This window comes from Danio rerio, chromosome 11 (genome assembly GCF_049306965.1).
Source record: "Danio rerio strain Tuebingen ecotype United States chromosome 11, GRCz12tu, whole genome shotgun sequence".
NCBI lineage: Eukaryota > Metazoa > Chordata > Actinopteri > Cypriniformes > Danionidae > Danio > Danio rerio.
Genome location: NC_133186.1, coordinates 18697124 through 18718029, shown reverse-complemented (window position 1 = coordinate 18718029; position 20906 = coordinate 18697124). Strand labels below are relative to the sequence as shown.

General features: G+C 40.6%; 2 protein-coding genes across 2 annotated transcripts; both read right to left on the bottom strand.

Annotated features, from left to right (window-relative positions):
• Positions 1 to 3131: 3131 nt before the first annotated feature.
• On the bottom strand, positions 3132 to 11849 carry LOC110438917 (zinc finger CCHC domain-containing protein 12-like). Its single transcript, XM_073917233.1, has 2 exons — positions 11625 to 11849; positions 3132 to 11321 (listed from the first exon to the last, which is right to left on the bottom strand). Exon 2 carries the CDS (start codon positions 10663 to 10665, stop codon positions 8959 to 8961), a length of 1707 nt encoding a protein of 568 aa, XP_073773334.1. The 5' UTR covers positions 10666 to 11321; positions 11625 to 11849; the 3' UTR covers positions 3132 to 8958.
• On the bottom strand, positions 10866 to 19583 carry LOC101883780 (zinc finger CCHC domain-containing protein 12-like). The gene is made up of 2 exons (XM_073917232.1): positions 19359 to 19583; positions 10866 to 19055 (listed from the first exon to the last, which is right to left on the bottom strand). The coding sequence occupies exon 2, from the start codon at positions 18397 to 18399 to the stop codon at positions 16693 to 16695; it is 1707 nt and encodes a 568-aa protein (XP_073773333.1). The 5' UTR covers positions 18400 to 19055; positions 19359 to 19583; the 3' UTR covers positions 10866 to 16692.
• Positions 19584 to 20906: the final 1323 nt, after the last annotated feature.

The following is a 20906-nucleotide window of genomic DNA, read 5'->3' as shown; positions in this document are numbered from 1 at the left end:
CTCCACCGGTCGCCTAGGTGCACTTACCCTCCGGGGTGGCAGAGCCGCTCTCTCCCCATTGTCTCTGGCGATGTGAGCTTCAGCCAGCTCGATCGCCTCCACCAGGGTGGCCAGTGACTCAGGATTTCGCATGCTGGTGAGTGTTCGCAAACGTCGGGGTAACGCTCGCATCATCTTCTCTATAATCACCTTCTCAGCGACCTGGACTGCCGAGGGATCTCCTCCTAATAACCATAGCCTTCCTAGACGAGAAAGTTGAGCTGCTTGAGTCCGCACTGGCTGTTTCTCGTCATAAGCCCATTGGGAAAACTGTTGTGCTGCACTGATTGTGGATAGCCCCATTCTGGCTAATATCTCCTTTTTTAACGCTTTGTAATCTTCATTTTTAGGTGTCTCTAGTGAAAAATATGCTCGTTGTGCTTCTCCTGTGAGAAACGGAGCCAACATTCTCGCCCAGTTTTCCTTTGGCCAGCCTTCTCTCTCGGCAATAACTTCAAAAGTATGTAAGTAAGCGTCAATATCATCCAGGTCGCTGAGTTTAGTGAGATGATGATGCGTACTCACTTCGGGAGTCGGATGGTATCTGGCCGCCTGGCGGAGCTGTTGTTCCAGTCGATCCTGTCTGGCTGTAAGTTGCTCAGAGATGGAATTCTGCTTACTGGAGATCTCCGCTAGGTGGAGCAGTACCTCTTCCAGAGACATGGCGACGGGATGTTGACAGCCGAGTAAGAGGAAACGTGGGAGAGAGAGAGAGCGGATGCCTGTCTGTAACAAACACAAAGAAAAATTCAGCGGTTATTTCTTCTTAATGGTAAGTGTTTCTTCTGAAAACACAAACACAGTAGATGATGTTACAAACAATGCCCCGGAGGGTGCTTTATTTACAAGTGGTTAAGGGGTGAATGAGTGCTCTTCTTAAAGGTGCGTGCTCAAGTGCTCCGGGGAGATGGTGAAGACTGGTGAGAGGTATGGTGTTGGATCGGTCACGAGCTGGATTCGGCTGTGGGAGAGACAGAGAGAGACAAGCGTTAGCGCAGGGAGTCATGTGTAATGAAGCTCAGTTTCCTCCTGTGTGGGGCTGGCTTATATCTCTCCCTGGCTGATGAGGTCCAGCTGTGAGCGATCCGGGGTTGATGAGTGTTCCAGCTGGTGTGGATTTGTGCCCAGGGCGACGTGGTATTAGCCGACTCGCTACAATATATATATATATATATATATATATATATATATATATATATATATATATATATATATATATGTATATATATATATATGCTTCTAACTTCTAAACAGCCCAGCACAATGGCACATACAAATAGAACCAAATGCAGTGTTCACTTAGAAAGTGCAAAAATGTAACTTTTTCAGTTGGACTAAATCTCCTCAAATGTGTGCATGTGAGCTGAAGGAAATGTTCACTGAGAGCAATTGCGCCAGGTAATAAATTGGCCCACCAAACACCTCTCAGGCTGTGAGAGGATCTCTCTTCTTTCATGGAAGAGAGAAAGAGAGAGATGTAGAGTGAACACAGCTGCCAAAAAACCACAGCACTGAATTGCAGAGCAGACACTGTAGGAGAATGAAATGAAAAGCAAGAGGCAAAGAAAGCAGGGGGTGTAATTGTAGTTTAAATGTGTGTTTTAGTCAGAGATGGAGGTAATAGGTTATTATATGCCTCCGGGGACCCGTGTTAGAGCATCTGCAGACGCTCAGAGAAACCGTTCAGTCTCCCGCATCTTCTCTCGCCACCCGTGATGAAGCAAATAGGAGCTCGATGGGAGGCAGCTGTAAATACCTGCCCAAGCTTCCCGCCTCATGTTTAAAAAGTGCCTCTCTACCCCCCATACGTGGAATGAATATGCGAGCATCTGCGAGTCGCATGTCCATCACCGGTGGCTCCATCTCATGGAGAGAACAATCTTTCTTGCCGGTATGGAAGTAAAGTTGCGTGTGTCTTAACAATGGTTATTTTATCTTACAAGCTGGGGATCCATTTATTTAAATGGGACAATAATTATTTCTACTTTTTTTTATTATACAGACGAATATTAGAGGATTAGAGGTGAGCATGCTAAGCTAATGTGTCATAGAAGAATGGAGAAGAACTGTAGATTGATTCTCCAGGCCTTTTTCAATGATCTATGATAAAATGGTTTTATTGAGAACATTATGTAGTTGAGTAGCAAAAAATTGCCATTTATTATCATTTTAGTATCTGGCAGGGTTACTGTGAGCCTTTAAAAAGTCTTAAAACGCTTTTCTGTGAATCAAGGGCTTAAAAAGGTATTGAACCAGGGCAGAAAGTCTTGTGTGTACCAGAAGTTGCTTAGACTTTTCAGTATGTTGATATACTTTCAACTGAAACTATTGTTTGATTGTTTGAATATTGAGTAGGGTGCGGGGCTTTTTATTTTTTATAGAAAACTAGTAAAATAAGAGGGGCGCGGTTAAGAATATTTTGTCTGAAGCCATCAAACTGAAGTCAACAGAGAACTCACACAAGGTTATCCGAACCATGCCCAGGCACGTCTGACCATTATTTCCCAGTTCATTTGATAAGTATGAGTGGTCCAAATCATGCCCAGGCACGGTTCAGTTAGTGGCCCTGGGCCAGTTGGAAGAGGTGGTCTGGAGTGCAGTTCGTTTGGCCTTAGCATGGTACACTTGTAGTCTGAGTCCAAAGCAAGCCTGATCGTGAAACTGAAGAAGCGGCATTCCTTTTATGGGACAGTTTCATATGAATTTATTAATCATTCTTACTTTTCAATGAACGCGAGCTGTCATAGTTTATTAAAGATAAAAACCCCTCTCTGCACGTCAACTGCACCTTCAACAAACCTTCTAATACATGCAGCACGATGACTTTCATAAAATTTTTCAAGTGTCAAAAGTGTTGGATCTGTTTAGAAAAATATTTGACTGTGTGTCCCAAATGAAAAAAAAAAATACAAAACAATATAACTAAAGCAATCTCCACTATACTGAGTGAGAGCACTTCTCCTAACGGAACAGTTTCGTCGATGATGTAAGTGTAACAGGTTACACTATCAAATCAATCTGGACATCAGAAGCCTAGGATTCGTCTACTGGAGGTAATGAGCATTTGCTGAAAAATGACAGAAACCACTATATAGGTAAGTATTTGAAATGTTTATAGATATATTTTTCTGCAGATCTTTCCCCAAAATAAAATTAACAAAATACAATAAAACAATTAAAACACAATAAAACAAAATAAAGTTCAATTGAAATTACATTGAAAATGTAAAGAAAACCACTTGTTCAGAATCAACAAACTCAGTATTTCTCATTTCACTTCAAAAGGAAAATAGTTTGATTTCCCAGTGTCCTTGCGCTGGTATTAGTCTTTTTTCTTAATCAGTTCTCAGGGAAAAATACGAACAGTCTCTATCCAGAAACGGAAAAAAACAGTCTTTTACCTTGAGCTGGAAAAATAAAAAGTATTAAAGTACTCTCCTGGTTCAGTAGGGTGAATTTCCAATTTCCTTTTCTAGTGTCCGAATAGGTTGGCCCGCCATCAATGTAAATCAGTCTTCAATCAAAAACACCAAAGAAAAAAACCTGACCTGTACAAAAGGCCAAAAGCATGACTACATTTAGTCAATGATATCATTATATCAGGTAAGTATTTCCACATACAAGCAAATAACATTATAATCATTACAATTAACCTGTATCTCTTTTTTTTAGGCATGTATACAAGGCGATATGCATGTGAACATACACGTGAAGGGAAATAATAACACGTGGAGACAACTAAATACAGTATATATCACACAACAGCAAAATAAACTCTTGTTTCTCTACAAACTGTGTTTGTTCGTCATTTAACATTAAATTCAGAGTGTTTACAAAGTAATTAAACTCACCATGTCCATATATTCACTCCTCAACAACACAATGATGCAATTTTCCCATCGATCGTCACAGGAACAATTTAACGACTGAATCCTCTTCAAATACTTCTCTATGAAAGCTTTTTGTAAGTATCTCAAACTAGTTTCAAAGTTATAATCTAATTTCACAGTTTAAATCATCAAATCTAGCGATCTCACTCTCTCTTCCTCCACAGTCTGGCGATCTCTTCCCACTGCGTCAGCAAGCGCAAATCCCTCCCACACATCACTGATTGGCTAAACCAATAACATGTGAATATTTCACATTATTATTTTTAAACAATTTATTTCTTATTAAGAACATTTTAGAACAATGAATCCACAGTTGTATGTTGTTTTATCCCCTGATTATTTATATTATTTTATAAATGTACAAATATAACTCTTCAGTAATCTGGGTTACATCCTCCCCCACTTAACTGTGCACGTCTCGTGACAGTTTAGAATAACTTAACATATTATACATCCTGTATGGAGGATTTCCCAGGTAAATCATTCAGACTTTCACTATTATCCAATGCATTAAGCAAAACAGTGTTTAAGCCTTGGAAAAAGGAATGCACTACGTGCATTAAAGGGTTTCCAAGCTGTGGATAGGTAAGCATTTTAGGACCCTTTCTTTGTCTAGTTGATCGTCTGGGTAGGTCTTCTAAAAGATCATTCCCCTCCTCGTCAGAGGTCTGGGTCTGTCCACTACATTCCTCTTGAGAATTTTCTTGATCATTAACTGACTTTGCATCAGGAATTGGACTTGACTCAGTGATCTCCGAGACATCAGGTAAGGAGTCTGTTGGAACACCAACAGGTAAGTGTTCTCTTATATTTTCAGTAGGTGGAGCTTGCTCTGGAACATCCGCAGGTAAGTCACTACTTTGATCACTCTGAGCTACTTTGTCCGCTGAGCGTGAATGAATAACCTCAGGGTTACGAGGGACCTCATCAGAGACATTCGGCCTAAGCACTTGGTGAACCGTAGTAAATCTTGTCTCATCAATTGGATAAGCTCCACACATCATTTCAGGAATGTCATTATCCATCTCAAGAACAGAAACTGAACTGTCAAGGATCTGTGAATCAGGATTCTTCTGAGTATTATGTCTTACATTAGGTTTACTCACAACTGGATCTGGGATCTTGGAAGCAGGTAAGAATCCACAGGGAAGCAAAAGATCTCTATGAAGAGTACGAAGTGGACCATCTTTTGTTTCTGGCCGGACAGTGTAAACTGGTAAGTTAGCAGCTTGTTTCACAACAACATAGATTTCAGATTCCCATCGGTCAGCTAGCTTATGCTTTCCACGGATGCGTACATTCCTTACTAGAACACGATCTCCGACTTCCAAAGAAGAATTAGTTACATGTTTATCATACCGGATTTTGTTCTTTTCAGCAATCCTCCGTGCATTTTGTGAAGCAACCTCATAACTTTCCTTTAGATGAGATTTAAGACTTTGAACATATTGTGAATGAGACACTTGTTTACAGTCTTTACATGGCAATCCAAAAGCAAGATCAAGCGGCAACCGTGGTTGACGGCCAAACATCAACTCATATGGAGAAAATCCTGTAGACTCGTGTTTAGTACAATTATATGCATGTACCAAGGGTTTGACAAAATCCTTCCAATGACTTTTGTCCTTTTCTTCCAACGTTCCGAGCATATTTAACAAAGTCCGGTTAAACCGTTCCACAGGATTTCCTCGAGGATGATATGGTGTTGTTCTAATCTTTTGGATTCCGGCAATTGCACAAAGTTCCTTGATGGTATGAGATTCGAAATCTGGTCCTTGGTCACTATGTAACCGCTCAGGGAAACCATAATGCACAATGAACTGATCCCATAGGCACTTTGCAACAGTTCTTGCTTTCTGATTCTGCGTTGGTATGGCCACTGCATACTTCGTAAAGAAATCGGTAATAACCAAGATATCACGAGTATTGCTCTTATCTGGTTCAAGAGAAAGAAAATCCATGCAAACAAGTTGTAAGGGTCTTGTGGCTTGAATGTTTACTAAGGGCGCACTTTTCTGCGGCAAGGATTTCCTACGTACGCAACGACTACAAGTCTTAATTTTGTGCTCCACTTCAGTTCCCATCCTTGGCCAATAGAACCTAGAACGGACCAAATCTAGCGTCCTTTCTGTTCCCATATGACCCATTTGATCATGTAGACTGTTCAAAGCAAAACTTCTAAGATCCTCTGGCAAAACCAGTTGGAAATTGACAGAGTCTCCTTCTCGTCGCCGTCTGTACAGAACTCCATCTATCAACTCAAGACGGTCCCATTCTCGTAAGTAAAATGGAAGATCTGGATATTCTAGTCGTAATGCAGGCAGAGGTTTTTCACCAGATTCCATGCACATCACTACCTCACGGATGACAGGATCACATCTCTGCCGTTCAGCCAAGTCTTCCTTCATAAGGAGAGGTAAAGCAGCTAATCCGTTTAGACTATCCTCTTGTTCGAAACATTCCGGCACAGCATCAGGATGGATTGCCAAAGACTCAACTAGAGTGACACCAGAATCATCACTTTGTTGGACAGAATGCTTCTCACAAATAGCTCGGATTATATCTCTATCAGTATTTTGTGGATTCTCAGTATCCATGGTATGATACTCCACGAACTTATTGATCCTTTCAAACTCCTTTACCGATAACTGGTCTTCTGGCAATGATTCATGTGGTCGCCTAGACAAACTGTCTGCATCAACATTTTGTTTACCAGCCCGGTACTGCAGCCGAAACGAGAATGTTGAAAGTGCAGCAAGCCATCGGTAGCTGGTAGCATCCAATTTAGCTGTCGTCAGAAGGTATGTCAATGGATTGCTATCTGTTATGACAGTAAATGTGCCGCCATAAAGATAATCATGAAATTTCTCAGTTACAGCCCATTTAAGGGCAAGGAACTCGAGTTTATGGGCCGGGTATCGGGCCTCGCTATACGACAAGCCTCTACTAGCAAATGCAATAACACGTTGCTTCCCATTTTGCTCTTGATATAATGCAGCTCCCAATCCTGTGGTGCTAGCATCGGTGTGAACAACATAAGGAAGTTTGGGGTCCGCAAATCCCAAGACGGGAGCAGTAGAAAGCTTTTCAATTAGGATTTCAAATGCTCTCTGGCAAGTAGCTGTCCAACGTCCGCCAAAAGGCTCTTTTGGATCATGGTATTGATATTCCTTTTCAGCTTTCTTACAACTCTTCCTCGAGGGTGGATAACCAGAAGTCAGTTCATTTAAGGGCTTTGCTATTTGTGAGTAGTCTTTAATAAACCTACGGTAGTAGCCTGAAAAGCCTAAAAATGACCTTAACTCCTTAAGGTTCCTTGGACAAGGCCAGGTCTTTATAGCCTCAATCTTTTCAGGGTCTGTTGCCACGCCTTGCTCGGATACTACATGACCCAAGTATCTAACAGAGGTCTGGAAAAAACGGCACTTTTCTGGTGAAAGTTTTAGCCCATACTCCTTCAGACGAGCAAGAACTTGTAGCAAACGTCTCTCGTGTTCCTCAAGGGATGCAGAAAAGACAATCAAATCATCCAAAAACACTAGCACTTCTTTCAGGTTAATGTCACCCATACACTTTTCCATTAGCCTTTGGAAAGTGCTTGGGGCATTGGTTACCCCCTGGGGCATACGATTAAATTCCCAAAACCCCAGGGGACACACAAAGGCCGTTTTCGGTTTGTCTTCCTCTGCAACTTCAATCTGATAGTAGCCAGATTTTAAGTCTAGTACAGTGAACCACTTGGATCCATTTAAAGCTGAAAATGTCTCATCAAGGTTCGGCAAAGCATATGCGTCCTTGATTGTTTGAAGATTTAACTTCCGATAATCGATGCAGAGTCGTACATCTCCATTTTTCTTTCTGACTACAACAATTGGCGAAGAAAAAGGGGATTCTGACTCGCGTATGACTCCACTTAAAAGAAGTTCCTGAAGGTGTTTTCTTACAGCCCCAATATCACGTGGATGAATTGGTCTAGCGCGGTGTTTGAACGGGGATTCATCATGTAATTTGATGCAATGTTTCATTTTTTGTGTATGTCCAAAATCCAGATCATGTTGAGCAAAGACTTCTGGCATCTCACGAAGTTTCTTTGTGATTCGATCCTTCCATTCCTGTGATAATGGAGAATCACCAAAATTTAAAATGAACTCTTCTTCTTTGATTACTTTGGGCTCATCACTTTGGAATTCCTGTTTAGGTATAGCGTTGTCAGAAGAAAGCACTGACTCCAAAGCATGGATCTCTGCAATGACACACCTCTGTGGGATAGTGATATTGTGATCAGTCTCATTTGTGAGAACCACAGGAAGATGGCTATATCGTCTAGAAGGGAGAGTAAGTAAGCAATTTTTCACCACAATTCCACCGGGTAAGAAAGATATGGAGGGGTGTTCCACAACAATCCATTTATCAGTTGGAAAGCCATGCATATGGGCAATGCCCTCTAAAACGACAGTTTGGCCAGCCTCCATGACTTCTGGTACCTTACTCCTCAACCTTATTTGACCAAGAGCACCAGCATTATGTTTGTGCCGCAATCTGATGGTATTCAGGACAGTTCTGTAGCCAAACAAGGAAGGCTGGAAGGTCATAGAACTCGTTTTCAAGTGTTCATCATAAAGGGTGTCCAAAGTATTTGTCCCTATAATAATTAAAGGCATGGTGCAAGACTCTGGCTCTGGAACCACCAAAGCGACAGTAGGTAATTCAACACTTGTCCCAATAAACTCTGCAGGAAAAGTTATATTCAGTTCTATGTACCCAATGTAGGGCACAGAAAGGCCATTCGCACCTTCAACTTCCAACAAATCAGAAATGGAATTGATGGGGGTTTCTGAAAGGTGTTGGTCATAAAAGGATAAGGGAATAGTTGTAACTTGGGAGCCTGTGTCGATCAAACAGTTACATTTCTGCCCTAAAATAGTGACTTGTGCGATGCATCTTTCACCAACCAACCCTCTGGGTAATTTGCCATCTTTTATTTTCGAACTATGGCTTTGCATAGAAGCTTTAGTTTTAGGGGGACACTTTAATGTTTCAGTCCCTGGCTGTCCCGCAACAGGAACTGGCTCTGGTTTAAAGCAGCCTTTGCCATATTGTTTTGAGATTCCCACTGGGACTGTTTCTCCCTCAGAAGTTTACGCTTTTCAGCCACAAGTGCTGGGTTGGGCTCTGAATCACAGGAGGAGGCAATGTGGCCATCTTCCCCACATTGAAAACAGTACCATGGCCTGGGTTTGTCAGTTTGTTTATAGTGCATAGGCATTGTAGATTCAACACTTGGCTTGGTTGATTTTTTGTCTTTCCGATCTACGGTTTGTGATGCCAGTTTCTTTGGGGCCTCAGATTTAGTAGCGAGTTTAGCTAATTGGCTCTGTAGAGTGGCTATCTGTTTTTTAAGCTCTTTAGCTTCTGTTGCTAATGATAACACATTGCAATCTGTACTTTGCTTAGGTTCATCGCATACCCAGATCCTTTGGGTGTTCATCAGTGCACGCTGCTTGGAACTACCTAGATGTTGCTTCATACGAATGGTTTTTGCAGTATGTTTATCTTCCTCGGTTCGTAACATCAATAATAGCTGCGCAAAAGTAGGAGGATCATCTCGTTTTTGTGCCAATCGCAGGTCAGCTATTAAACCATCATCCCAGCAGCCCCGACAAAATTGTTTCAAAAGGTGTCGGTCTGCTTCACTGGCCAACACACCACCCCGCTTGATGGCTATGTTCAAGGCTGCCTGAAGCCTATACAGGTAGGCCGAAGGTTTTTCTCCTGCATCCTGCAAGGTATTCATGAATTTAGCGAAAAGTTCATCACCATCTTCGACTGTACCAAAGGCAGAATCTAGCAACTGCAGGTAAGCTGATGGAGCAGCGTCAGCGCTCAGTTGTTTAATGACATCAGCAGCTGGGGGCAAAAGGCTATCTAGAATCTTTCTTGAACCATGAAGATCAGATATTGCAGGATCCTTCAAAACGAGATCAACACTAGAACGCCATGTGTCATAATCTGTCTCATTAGCAGGGCGAGGTTTCCTACCAGAAAACAGTCTGAGTCGCATGGGTATGTGTGCCTGGGCAACACCTTCTCCACTCCTCACCACATGTTCAACAACCAACCTCTGTACTTCTGGTGGGTTAAGTATTGTGGGGGAAGTAAGAACTGAAGAATCAGCGACATGAGCAGCAGTTTGATGCATTTCCTGGTTTCCTTCGTTGCTAGGCTGAGCCATAACTGGAGATGTTTTGCCACTAATTGGCTCTTGACCAGATGGTGTAATAGGGGGTTTGTCAGGAGCTTCAGATACAGAGCTTGCAGGAAGAACTACAGCACTCATTTCTGTTAGCATTTCACTCAACATTGCTTCAAAATTTGCCCCACTAAGTTTTGCGATTTCTTTCAATCCCTTTAGGTATGATTTGGTAGCACTACCCCCTAACTGTTGAGTGTACACACTGGATAAGGATCTCACTAAGTAAGTGATATTTGGATCACTAGTCAACTGGTAAGTATATGGCAACAGGGGCTCTAAAGACTGTAAAGCACTGCCACTGTCAAATTCAATAATCACATCCTGATTAAACTCAGATTCAGGGTCTTGAATTTTAACCGATCTAACAATAGAACCGTGTTTTTGCAAGATTTTCAGAAATTCTTCATTATCTGCTGTCTCAGTTTCCCCACTAATTATAATAGCATTTGGGATTTTGATACCTTCTTGCATAACTACATCCATTTTAACAGAGAAATGATTATTCCAAACACCAATAGTATTTTAATCACCTGTCAGTTCTCAGCAATACAGCACCACCTCCTGGCTGGCTCGCCAATTTTATGTAACAGGTTACACTATCAAATCAATCTGGACATCAGAAGCCTAGGATTCGTCTACTGGAGGTAATGAGCATTTGCTGAAAAATGACAGAAACCACTATATAGGTAAGTATTTGAAATGTTTATAGATATATTTTTCTGCAGATCTTTCCCCAAAATAAAATTAACAAAATACAATAAAACAATTAAAACACAATAAAACAAAATAAAGTTCAATTGAAATTACATTGAAAATGTAAAGAAAACCACTTGTTCAGAATCAACAAACTCAGTATTTCTCATTTCACTTCAAAAGGAAAATAGTTTGATTTCCCAGTGTCCTTGCGCTGGTATTAGTCTTTTTTCTTAATCAGTTCTCAGGGAAAAATACGAACAGTCTCTATCCAGAAACGGAAAAAAACAGTCTTTTACCTTGAGCTGGAAAAATAAAAAGTATTAAAGTACTCTCCTGGTTCAGTAGGGTGAATTTCCAATTTCCTTTTCTAGTGTCCGAATAGGTTGGCCCGCCATCAATGTAAATCAGTCTTCAATCAAAAACACCAAAGAAAAAAACCTGACCTGTACAAAAGGCCAAAAGCATGACTACATTTAGTCAATGATATCATTATATCAGGTAAGTATTTCCACATACAAGCAAATAACATTATAATCATTACAATTAACCTGTATCTCTTTTTTTTAGGCATGTATACAAGGCGATATGCATGTGAACATACACGTGAAGGGAAATAATAACACGTGGAGACAACTAAATACAGTATATATCACACAACAGCAAAATAAACTCTTGTTTCTCTACAAACTGTGTTTGTTCGTCATTTAACATTAAATTCAGAGTGTTTACAAAGTAATTAAACTCACCATGTCCATATATTCACTCCTCAACAACACAATGATGCAATTTTCCCATCGATCGTCACAGGAACAATTTAACGACTGAATCCTCTTCAAATACTTCTCTATGAAAGCTTTTTGTAAGTATCTCAAACTAGTTTCAAAGTTATAATCTAATTTCACAGTTTAAATCATCAAATCTAGCGATCTCACTCTCTCTTCCTCCACAGTCTGGCGATCTCTTCCCACTGCGTCAGCAAGCGCAAATCCCTCCCACACATCACTGATTGGCTAAACCAATAACATGTGAATATTTCACATTATTATTTTTAAACAATTTATTTCTTATTAAGAACATTTTAGAACAATGAATCCACAGTTGTATGTTGTTTTATCCCCTGATTATTTATATTATTTTATAAATGTACAAATATAACTCTTCAGTAATCTGGGTTACATCCTCCCCCACTTAACTGTGCACGTCTCGTGACAGTTTAGAATAACTTAACATATTATACATCCTGTATGGAGGATTTCCCAGGTAAATCATTCAGACTTTCACTATTATCCAATGCATTAAGCAAAACAGTGTTTAAGCCTTGGAAAAAGGAATGCACTACGTGCATTAAAGGGTTTCCAAGCTGTGGATAGGTAAGCATTTTAGGACCCTTTCTTTGTCTAGTTGATCGTCTGGGTAGGTCTTCTAAAAGATCATTCCCCTCCTCGTCAGAGGTCTGGGTCTGTCCACTACATTCCTCTTGAGAATTTTCTTGATCATTAACTGACTTTGCATCAGGAATTGGACTTGACTCAGTGATCTCCGAGACATCAGGTAAGGAGTCTGTTGGAACACCAACAGGTAAGTGTTCTCTTATATTTTCAGTAGGTGGAGCTTGCTCTGGAACATCCGCAGGTAAGTCACTACTTTGATCACTCTGAGCTACTTTGTCCGCTGAGCGTGAATGAATAACCTCAGGGTTACGAGGGACCTCATCAGAGACATTCGGCCTAAGCACTTGGTGAACCGTAGTAAATCTTGTCTCATCAATTGGATAAGCTCCACACATCATTTCAGGAATGTCATTATCCATCTCAAGAACAGAAACTGAACTGTCAAGGATCTGTGAATCAGGATTCTTCTGAGTATTATGTCTTACATTAGGTTTACTCACAACTGGATCTGGGATCTTGGAAGCAGGTAAGAATCCACAGGGAAGCAAAAGATCTCTATGAAGAGTACGAAGTGGACCATCTTTTGTTTCTGGCCGGACAGTGTAAACTGGTAAGTTAGCAGCTTGTTTCACAACAACATAGATTTCAGATTCCCATCGGTCAGCTAGCTTATGCTTTCCACGGATGCGTACATTCCTTACTAGAACACGATCTCCGACTTCCAAAGAAGAATTAGTTACATGTTTATCATACCGGATTTTGTTCTTTTCAGCAATCCTCCGTGCATTTTGTGAAGCAACCTCATAACTTTCCTTTAGATGAGATTTAAGACTTTGAACATATTGTGAATGAGACACTTGTTTACAGTCTTTACATGGCAATCCAAAAGCAAGATCAAGCGGCAACCGTGGTTGACGGCCAAACATCAACTCATATGGAGAAAATCCTGTAGACTCGTGTTTAGTACAATTATATGCATGTACCAAGGGTTTGACAAAATCCTTCCAATGACTTTTGTCCTTTTCTTCCAACGTTCCGAGCATATTTAACAAAGTCCGGTTAAACCGTTCCACAGGATTTCCTCGAGGATGATATGGTGTTGTTCTAATCTTTTGGATTCCGGCAATTGCACAAAGTTCCTTGATGGTATGAGATTCGAAATCTGGTCCTTGGTCACTATGTAACCGCTCAGGGAAACCATAATGCACAATGAACTGATCCCATAGGCACTTTGCAACAGTTCTTGCTTTCTGATTCTGCGTTGGTATGGCCACTGCATACTTCGTAAAGAAATCGGTAATAACCAAGATATCACGAGTATTGCTCTTATCTGGTTCAAGAGAAAGAAAATCCATGCAAACAAGTTGTAAGGGTCTTGTGGCTTGAATGTTTACTAAGGGCGCACTTTTCTGCGGCAAGGATTTCCTACGTACGCAACGACTACAAGTCTTAATTTTGTGCTCCACTTCAGTTCCCATCCTTGGCCAATAGAACCTAGAACGGACCAAATCTAGCGTCCTTTCTGTTCCCATATGACCCATTTGATCATGTAGACTGTTCAAAGCAAAACTTCTAAGATCCTCTGGCAAAACCAGTTGGAAATTGACAGAGTCTCCTTCTCGTCGCCGTCTGTACAGAACTCCATCTATCAACTCAAGACGGTCCCATTCTCGTAAGTAAAATGGAAGATCTGGATATTCTAGTCGTAATGCAGGCAGAGGTTTTTCACCAGATTCCATGCACATCACTACCTCACGGATGACAGGATCACATCTCTGCCGTTCAGCCAAGTCTTCCTTCATAAGGAGAGGTAAAGCAGCTAATCCGTTTAGACTATCCTCTTGTTCGAAACATTCCGGCACAGCATCAGGATGGATTGCCAAAGACTCAACTAGAGTGACACCAGAATCATCACTTTGTTGGACAGAATGCTTCTCACAAATAGCTCGGATTATATCTCTATCAGTATTTTGTGGATTCTCAGTATCCATGGTATGATACTCCACGAACTTATTGATCCTTTCAAACTCCTTTACCGATAACTGGTCTTCTGGCAATGATTCATGTGGTCGCCTAGACAAACTGTCTGCATCAACATTTTGTTTACCAGCCCGGTACTGCAGCCGAAACGAGAATGTTGAAAGTGCAGCAAGCCATCGGTAGCTGGTAGCATCCAATTTAGCTGTCGTCAGAAGGTATGTCAATGGATTGCTATCTGTTATGACAGTAAATGTGCCGCCATAAAGATAATCATGAAATTTCTCAGTTACAGCCCATTTAAGGGCAAGGAACTCGAGTTTATGGGCCGGGTATCGGGCCTCGCTATACGACAAGCCTCTACTAGCAAATGCAATAACACGTTGCTTCCCATTTTGCTCTTGATATAATGCAGCTCCCAATCCTGTGGTGCTAGCATCGGTGTGAACAACATAAGGAAGTTTGGGGTCCGCAAATCCCAAGACGGGAGCAGTAGAAAGCTTTTCAATTAGGATTTCAAATGCTCTCTGGCAAGTAGCTGTCCAACGTCCGCCAAAAGGCTCTTTTGGATCATGGTATTGATATTCCTTTTCAGCTTTCTTACAACTCTTCCTCGAGGGTGGATAACCAGAAGTCAGTTCATTTAAGGGCTTTGCTATTTGTGAGTAGTCTTTAATAAACCTACGGTAGTAGCCTGAAAAGCCTAAAAATGACCTTAACTCCTTAAGGTTCCTTGGACAAGGCCAGGTCTTTATAGCCTCAATCTTTTCAGGGTCTGTTGCCACGCCTTGCTCGGATACTACATGACCCAAGTATCTAACAGAGGTCTGGAAAAAACGGCACTTTTCTGGTGAAAGTTTTAGCCCATACTCCTTCAGACGAGCAAGAACTTGTAGCAAACGTCTCTCGTGTTCCTCAAGGGATGCAGAAAAGACAATCAAATCATCCAAAAACACTAGCACTTCTTTCAGGTTAATGTCACCCATACACTTTTCCATTAGCCTTTGGAAAGTGCTTGGGGCATTGGTTACCCCCTGGGGCATACGATTAAATTCCCAAAACCCCAGGGGACACACAAAGGCCGTTTTCGGTTTGTCTTCCTCTGCAACTTCAATCTGATAGTAGCCAGATTTTAAGTCTAGTACAGTGAACCACTTGGATCCATTTAAAGCTGAAAATGTCTCATCAAGGTTCGGCAAAGCATATGCGTCCTTGATTGTTTGAAGATTTAACTTCCGATAATCGATGCAGAGTCGTACATCTCCATTTTTCTTTCTGACTACAACAATTGGCGAAGAAAAAGGGGATTCTGACTCGCGTATGACTCCACTTAAAAGAAGTTCCTGAAGGTGTTTTCTTACAGCCCCAATATCACGTGGATGAATTGGTCTAGCGCGGTGTTTGAACGGGGATTCATCATGTAATTTGATGCAATGTTTCATTTTTTGTGTATGTCCAAAATCCAGATCATGTTGAGCAAAGACTTCTGGCATCTCACGAAGTTTCTTTGTGATTCGATCCTTCCATTCCTGTGATAATGGAGAATCACCAAAATTTAAAATGAACTCTTCTTCTTTGATTACTTTGGGCTCATCACTTTGGAATTCCTGTTTAGGTATAGCGTTGTCAGAAGAAAGCACTGACTCCAAAGCATGGATCTCTGCAATGACACACCTCTGTGGGATAGTGATATTGTGATCAGTCTCATTTGTGAGAACCACAGGAAGATGGCTATATCGTCTAGAAGGGAGAGTAAGTAAGCAATTTTTCACCACAATTCCACCGGGTAAGAAAGATATGGAGGGGTGTTCCACAACAATCCATTTATCAGTTGGAAAGCCATGCATATGGGCAATGCCCTCTAAAACGACAGTTTGGCCAGCCTCCATGACTTCTGGTACCTTACTCCTCAACCTTATTTGACCAAGAGCACCAGCATTATGTTTGTGCCGCAATCTGATGGTATTCAGGACAGTTCTGTAGCCAAACAAGGAAGGCTGGAAGGTCATAGAACTCGTTTTCAAGTGTTCATCATAAAGGGTGTCCAAAGTATTTGTCCCTATAATAATTAAAGGCATGGTGCAAGACTCTGGCTCTGGAACCACCAAAGCGACAGTAGGTAATTCAACACTTGTCCCAATAAACTCTGCAGGAAAAGTTATATTCAGTTCTATGTACCCAATGTAGGGCACAGAAAGGCCATTCGCACCTTCAACTTCCAACAAATCAGAAATGGAATTGATGGGGGTTTCTGAAAGGTGTTGGTCATAAAAGGATAAGGGAATAGTTGTAACTTGGGAGCCTGTGTCGATCAAACAGTTACATTTCTGCCCTAAAATAGTGACTTGTGCGATGCATCTTTCACCAACCAACCCTCTGGGTAATTTGCCATCTTTTATTTTCGAACTATGGCTTTGCATAGAAGCTTTAGTTTTAGGGGGACACTTTAATGTTTCAGTCCCTGGCTGTCCCGCAACAGGAACTGGCTCTGGTTTAAAGCAGCCTTTGCCATATTGTTTTGAGATTCCCACTGGGACTGTTTCTCCCTCAGAAGTTTACGCTTTTCAGCCACAAGTGCTGGGTTGGGCTCTGAATCACAGGAGGAGGCAATGTGGCCATCTTCCCCACATTGAAAACAGTACCATGGCCTGGGTTTGTCAGTTTGTTTATAGTGCATAGGCATTGTAGATTCAACACTTGGCTTGGTTGATTTTTTGTCTTTCCGATCTACGGTTTGTGATGCCAGTTTCTTTGGGGCCTCAGATTTAGTAGCGAGTTTAGCTAATTGGCTCTGTAGAGTGGCTATCTGTTTTTTAAGCTCTTTAGCTTCTGTTGCTAATGATAACACATTGCAATCTGTACTTTGCTTAGGTTCATCGCATACCCAGATCCTTTGGGTGTTCATCAGTGCACGCTGCTTGGAACTACCTAGATGTTGCTTCATACGAATGGTTTTTGCAGTATGTTTATCTTCCTCGGTTCGTAACATCAATAATAGCTGCGCAAAAGTAGGAGGATCATCTCGTTTTTGTGCCAATCGCAGGTCAGCTATTAAACCATCATCCCAGCAGCCCCGACAAAATTGTTTCAAAAGGTGTCGGTCTGCTTCACTGGCCAACACACCACCCCGCTTGATGGCTATGTTCAAGGCTGCCTGAAGCCTATACAGGTAGGCCGAAGGTTTTTCTCCTGCATCCTGCAAGGTATTCATGAATTTAGCGAAAAGTTCATCACCATCTTCGACTGTACCAAAGGCAGAATCTAGCAACTGCAGGTAAGCTGATGGAGCAGCGTCAGCGCTCAGTTGTTTAATGACATCAGCAGCTGGGGGCAAAAGGCTATCTAGAATCTTTCTTGAACCATGAAGATCAGATATTGCAGGATCCTTCAAAACGAGATCAACACTAGAACGCCATGTGTCATAATCTGTCTCATTAGCAGGGCGAGGTTTCCTACCAGAAAACAGTCTGAGTCGCATGGGTATGTGTGCCTGGGCAACACCTTCTCCACTCCTCACCACATGTTCAACAACCAACCTCTGTACTTCTGGTGGGTTAAGTATTGTGGGGGAAGTAAGAACTGAAGAATCAGCGACATGAGCAGCAGTTTGATGCATTTCCTGGTTTCCTTCGTTGCTAGGCTGAGCCATAACTGGAGATGTTTTGCCACTAATTGGCTCTTGACCAGATGGTGTAATAGGGGGTTTGTCAGGAGCTTCAGATACAGAGCTTGCAGGAAGAACTACAGCACTCATTTCTGTTAGCATTTCACTCAACATTGCTTCAAAATTTGCCCCACTAAGTTTTGCGATTTCTTTCAATCCCTTTAGGTATGATTTGGTAGCACTACCCCCTAACTGTTGAGTGTACACACTGGATAAGGATCTCACTAAGTAAGTGATATTTGGATCACTAGTCAACTGGTAAGTATATGGCAACAGGGGCTCTAAAGACTGTAAAGCACTGCCACTGTCAAATTCAATAATCACATCCTGATTAAACTCAGATTCAGGGTCTTGAATTTTAACCGATCTAACAATAGAACCGTGTTTTTGCAAGATTTTCAGAAATTCTTCATTATCTGCTGTCTCAGTTTCCCCACTAATTATAATAGCATTTGGGATTTTGATACCTTCTTGCATAACTACATCCATTTTAACAGAGAAATGATTATTCCAAACACCAATAGTATTTTAATCACCTGTCAGTTCTCAGCAATACAGCACCACCTCCTGGCTGGCTCGCCAATTTTATGTAACAGGTTACACTATCAAATCAATCTGGACATCAGAAGCCTAGGATTCGTCTACTGGAGGTAATGAGCATTTGCTGAAAAATGACAGAAACCACTATATAGGTAAGTATTTGAAATGTTTATAGATATATTTTTCTGCAGATCTTTCCCCAAAATAAAATTAACAAAATACAATAAAACAATTAAAACACAATAAAACAAAATAAAGTTCAATTGAAATTACATTGAAAATGTAAAGAAAACCACTTGTTCAGAATCAACAAACTCAGTATTTCTCATTTCACTTCAAAAGGAAAATAGTTTGATTTCCCAGTGTCCTTGCGCTGGTATTAGTCTTTTTTCTTAATCAGTTCTCAGGGAAAAATACGAACAGTCTCTATCCAGAAACGGAAAAAAACAGTCTTTTACCTTGAGCTGGAAAAATAAAAAGTATTAAAGTACTCTCCTGGTTCAGTAGGGTGAATTTCCAATTTCCTTTTCTAGTGTCCGAATAGGTTGGCCCGCCATCAATGTAAATCAGTCTTCAATCAAAAACACCAAAGAAAAAAACCTGACCTGTACAAAAGGCCAAAAGCATGACTACATTTAGTCAATGATATCATTATATCAGGTAAGTATTTCCACATACAAGCAAATAACATTATAATCATTACAATTAACCTGTATCTCTTTTTTTTAGGCATGTATACAAGGCGATATGCATGTGAACATACACGTGAAGGGAAATAATAACACGTGGAGACAACTAAATACAGTATATATCACACAACAGCAAAATAAACTCTTGTTTCTCTACAAACTGTGTTTGTTCGTCATTTAACATTAAATTCAGAGTGTTTACAAAGTAATTAAACTCACCATGTCCATATATTCACTCCTCAACAACACAATGATGCAATTTTCCCATCGATCGTCACAGGAACAATTTAACGACTGAATCCTCTTCAAATACTTCTCTATGAAAGCTTTTTGTAAGTATCTCAAACTAGTTTCAAAGTTATAATCTAATTTCACAGTTTAAATCATCAAATCTAGCGATCTCACTCTCTCTTCCTCCACAGTCTGGCGATCTCTTCCCACTGCGTCAGCAAGCGCAAATCCCTCCCACACATCACTGATTGGCTAAACCAATAACATGTGAATATTTCACATTATTATTTTTAAACAATTTATTTCTTATTAAGAACATTTTAGAACAATGAATCCACAGTTGTATGTTGTTTTATCCCCTGATTATTTATATTATTTTATAAATGTACAAATATAACTCTTCAGTAATCTGGGTTACATAAGCATACTCAGGCTCGGAAGGTAAAAAATACAATAAGTGCAGGCCGAGATGAAGAGGGGAGGGGGCACAAGCGCAACACGACATAGTTTAAGGCAACCGTGTCTATAGTGTAAGTACACCCACAGTTAAGTTTTATTATTTTTTTTTTTTACTCGGTTCTTATTTATTTTGGTTTATAACAGTGGCCAATAGAACAGAGAACAATAGAACAGAGATCCCAAAAACTTAAAGTCAGCTGTGTTCTTGGAGTTCTTTTGATTATTTTAATGTCCTGGTCATGGTTCATTGTTGTTTGTATATCCCGCTGACTCTAAACTGAAAGCAACTGGGTCGGCCACCTTTTTGTATTTAATATAAGCTATACCAGCTTAATATGTGGAGACTATTTCAATGGAGGATTTCAATGACAAAAGATAAGTCCAATGAAAGTAATTTTCTTTTTGTTTATTTTATATTCATTTTTTTAGATCAGGGGTGCTCAACCCTGTTCCTGGAGATCTACCTCCTGCAGATTTTAGTTGCAACCCATATCAAACACACCTGCCTGTAATTATCAAGTGCTGTTTAGGTCCTAGTTAATTAGTTCAGGTGTGTTTGATCAGGGTTGGAGCTGAACTATGCAGGAAGGATCTTCAGGAACAGGGTTGAGGACCAGTGATTTAGAGCTTATCTTTTTCCTTACAGCAGTTTTAAGAAATGGAAACAAAAAACTAAATAGACAATAGTTAATTATTAATAATAAAGATAAATAATTTAAATAAATACAAAGATAATAATAGTCTGCATTTAACACACACACAAACACACACATGGATAGAGAGAGACAGAGAGAGAGAAAGAGAGAGAGAGAGAGAGAGAGAGAGAGAGAGAAAATCTGCTGCTACATTATTTATTTATAACACTAAGAGTTCCTCACCGTTTTTCTCCTCCACTTTGTTAACACTTCGTTAGTTTTAGTGACCACTCTGCATCTGTCCTTCAGGTTATTAATGCAAATAAATAAGCCACAGTGGAACCTGCTAGAAGGCATCTCATTTATCCAACCTGTCAAGCTGATGGATCCAGTTTTGTGCAATTAAGCTTTTTTTAGCATCATTCTAATTCTCTCTCTCTCT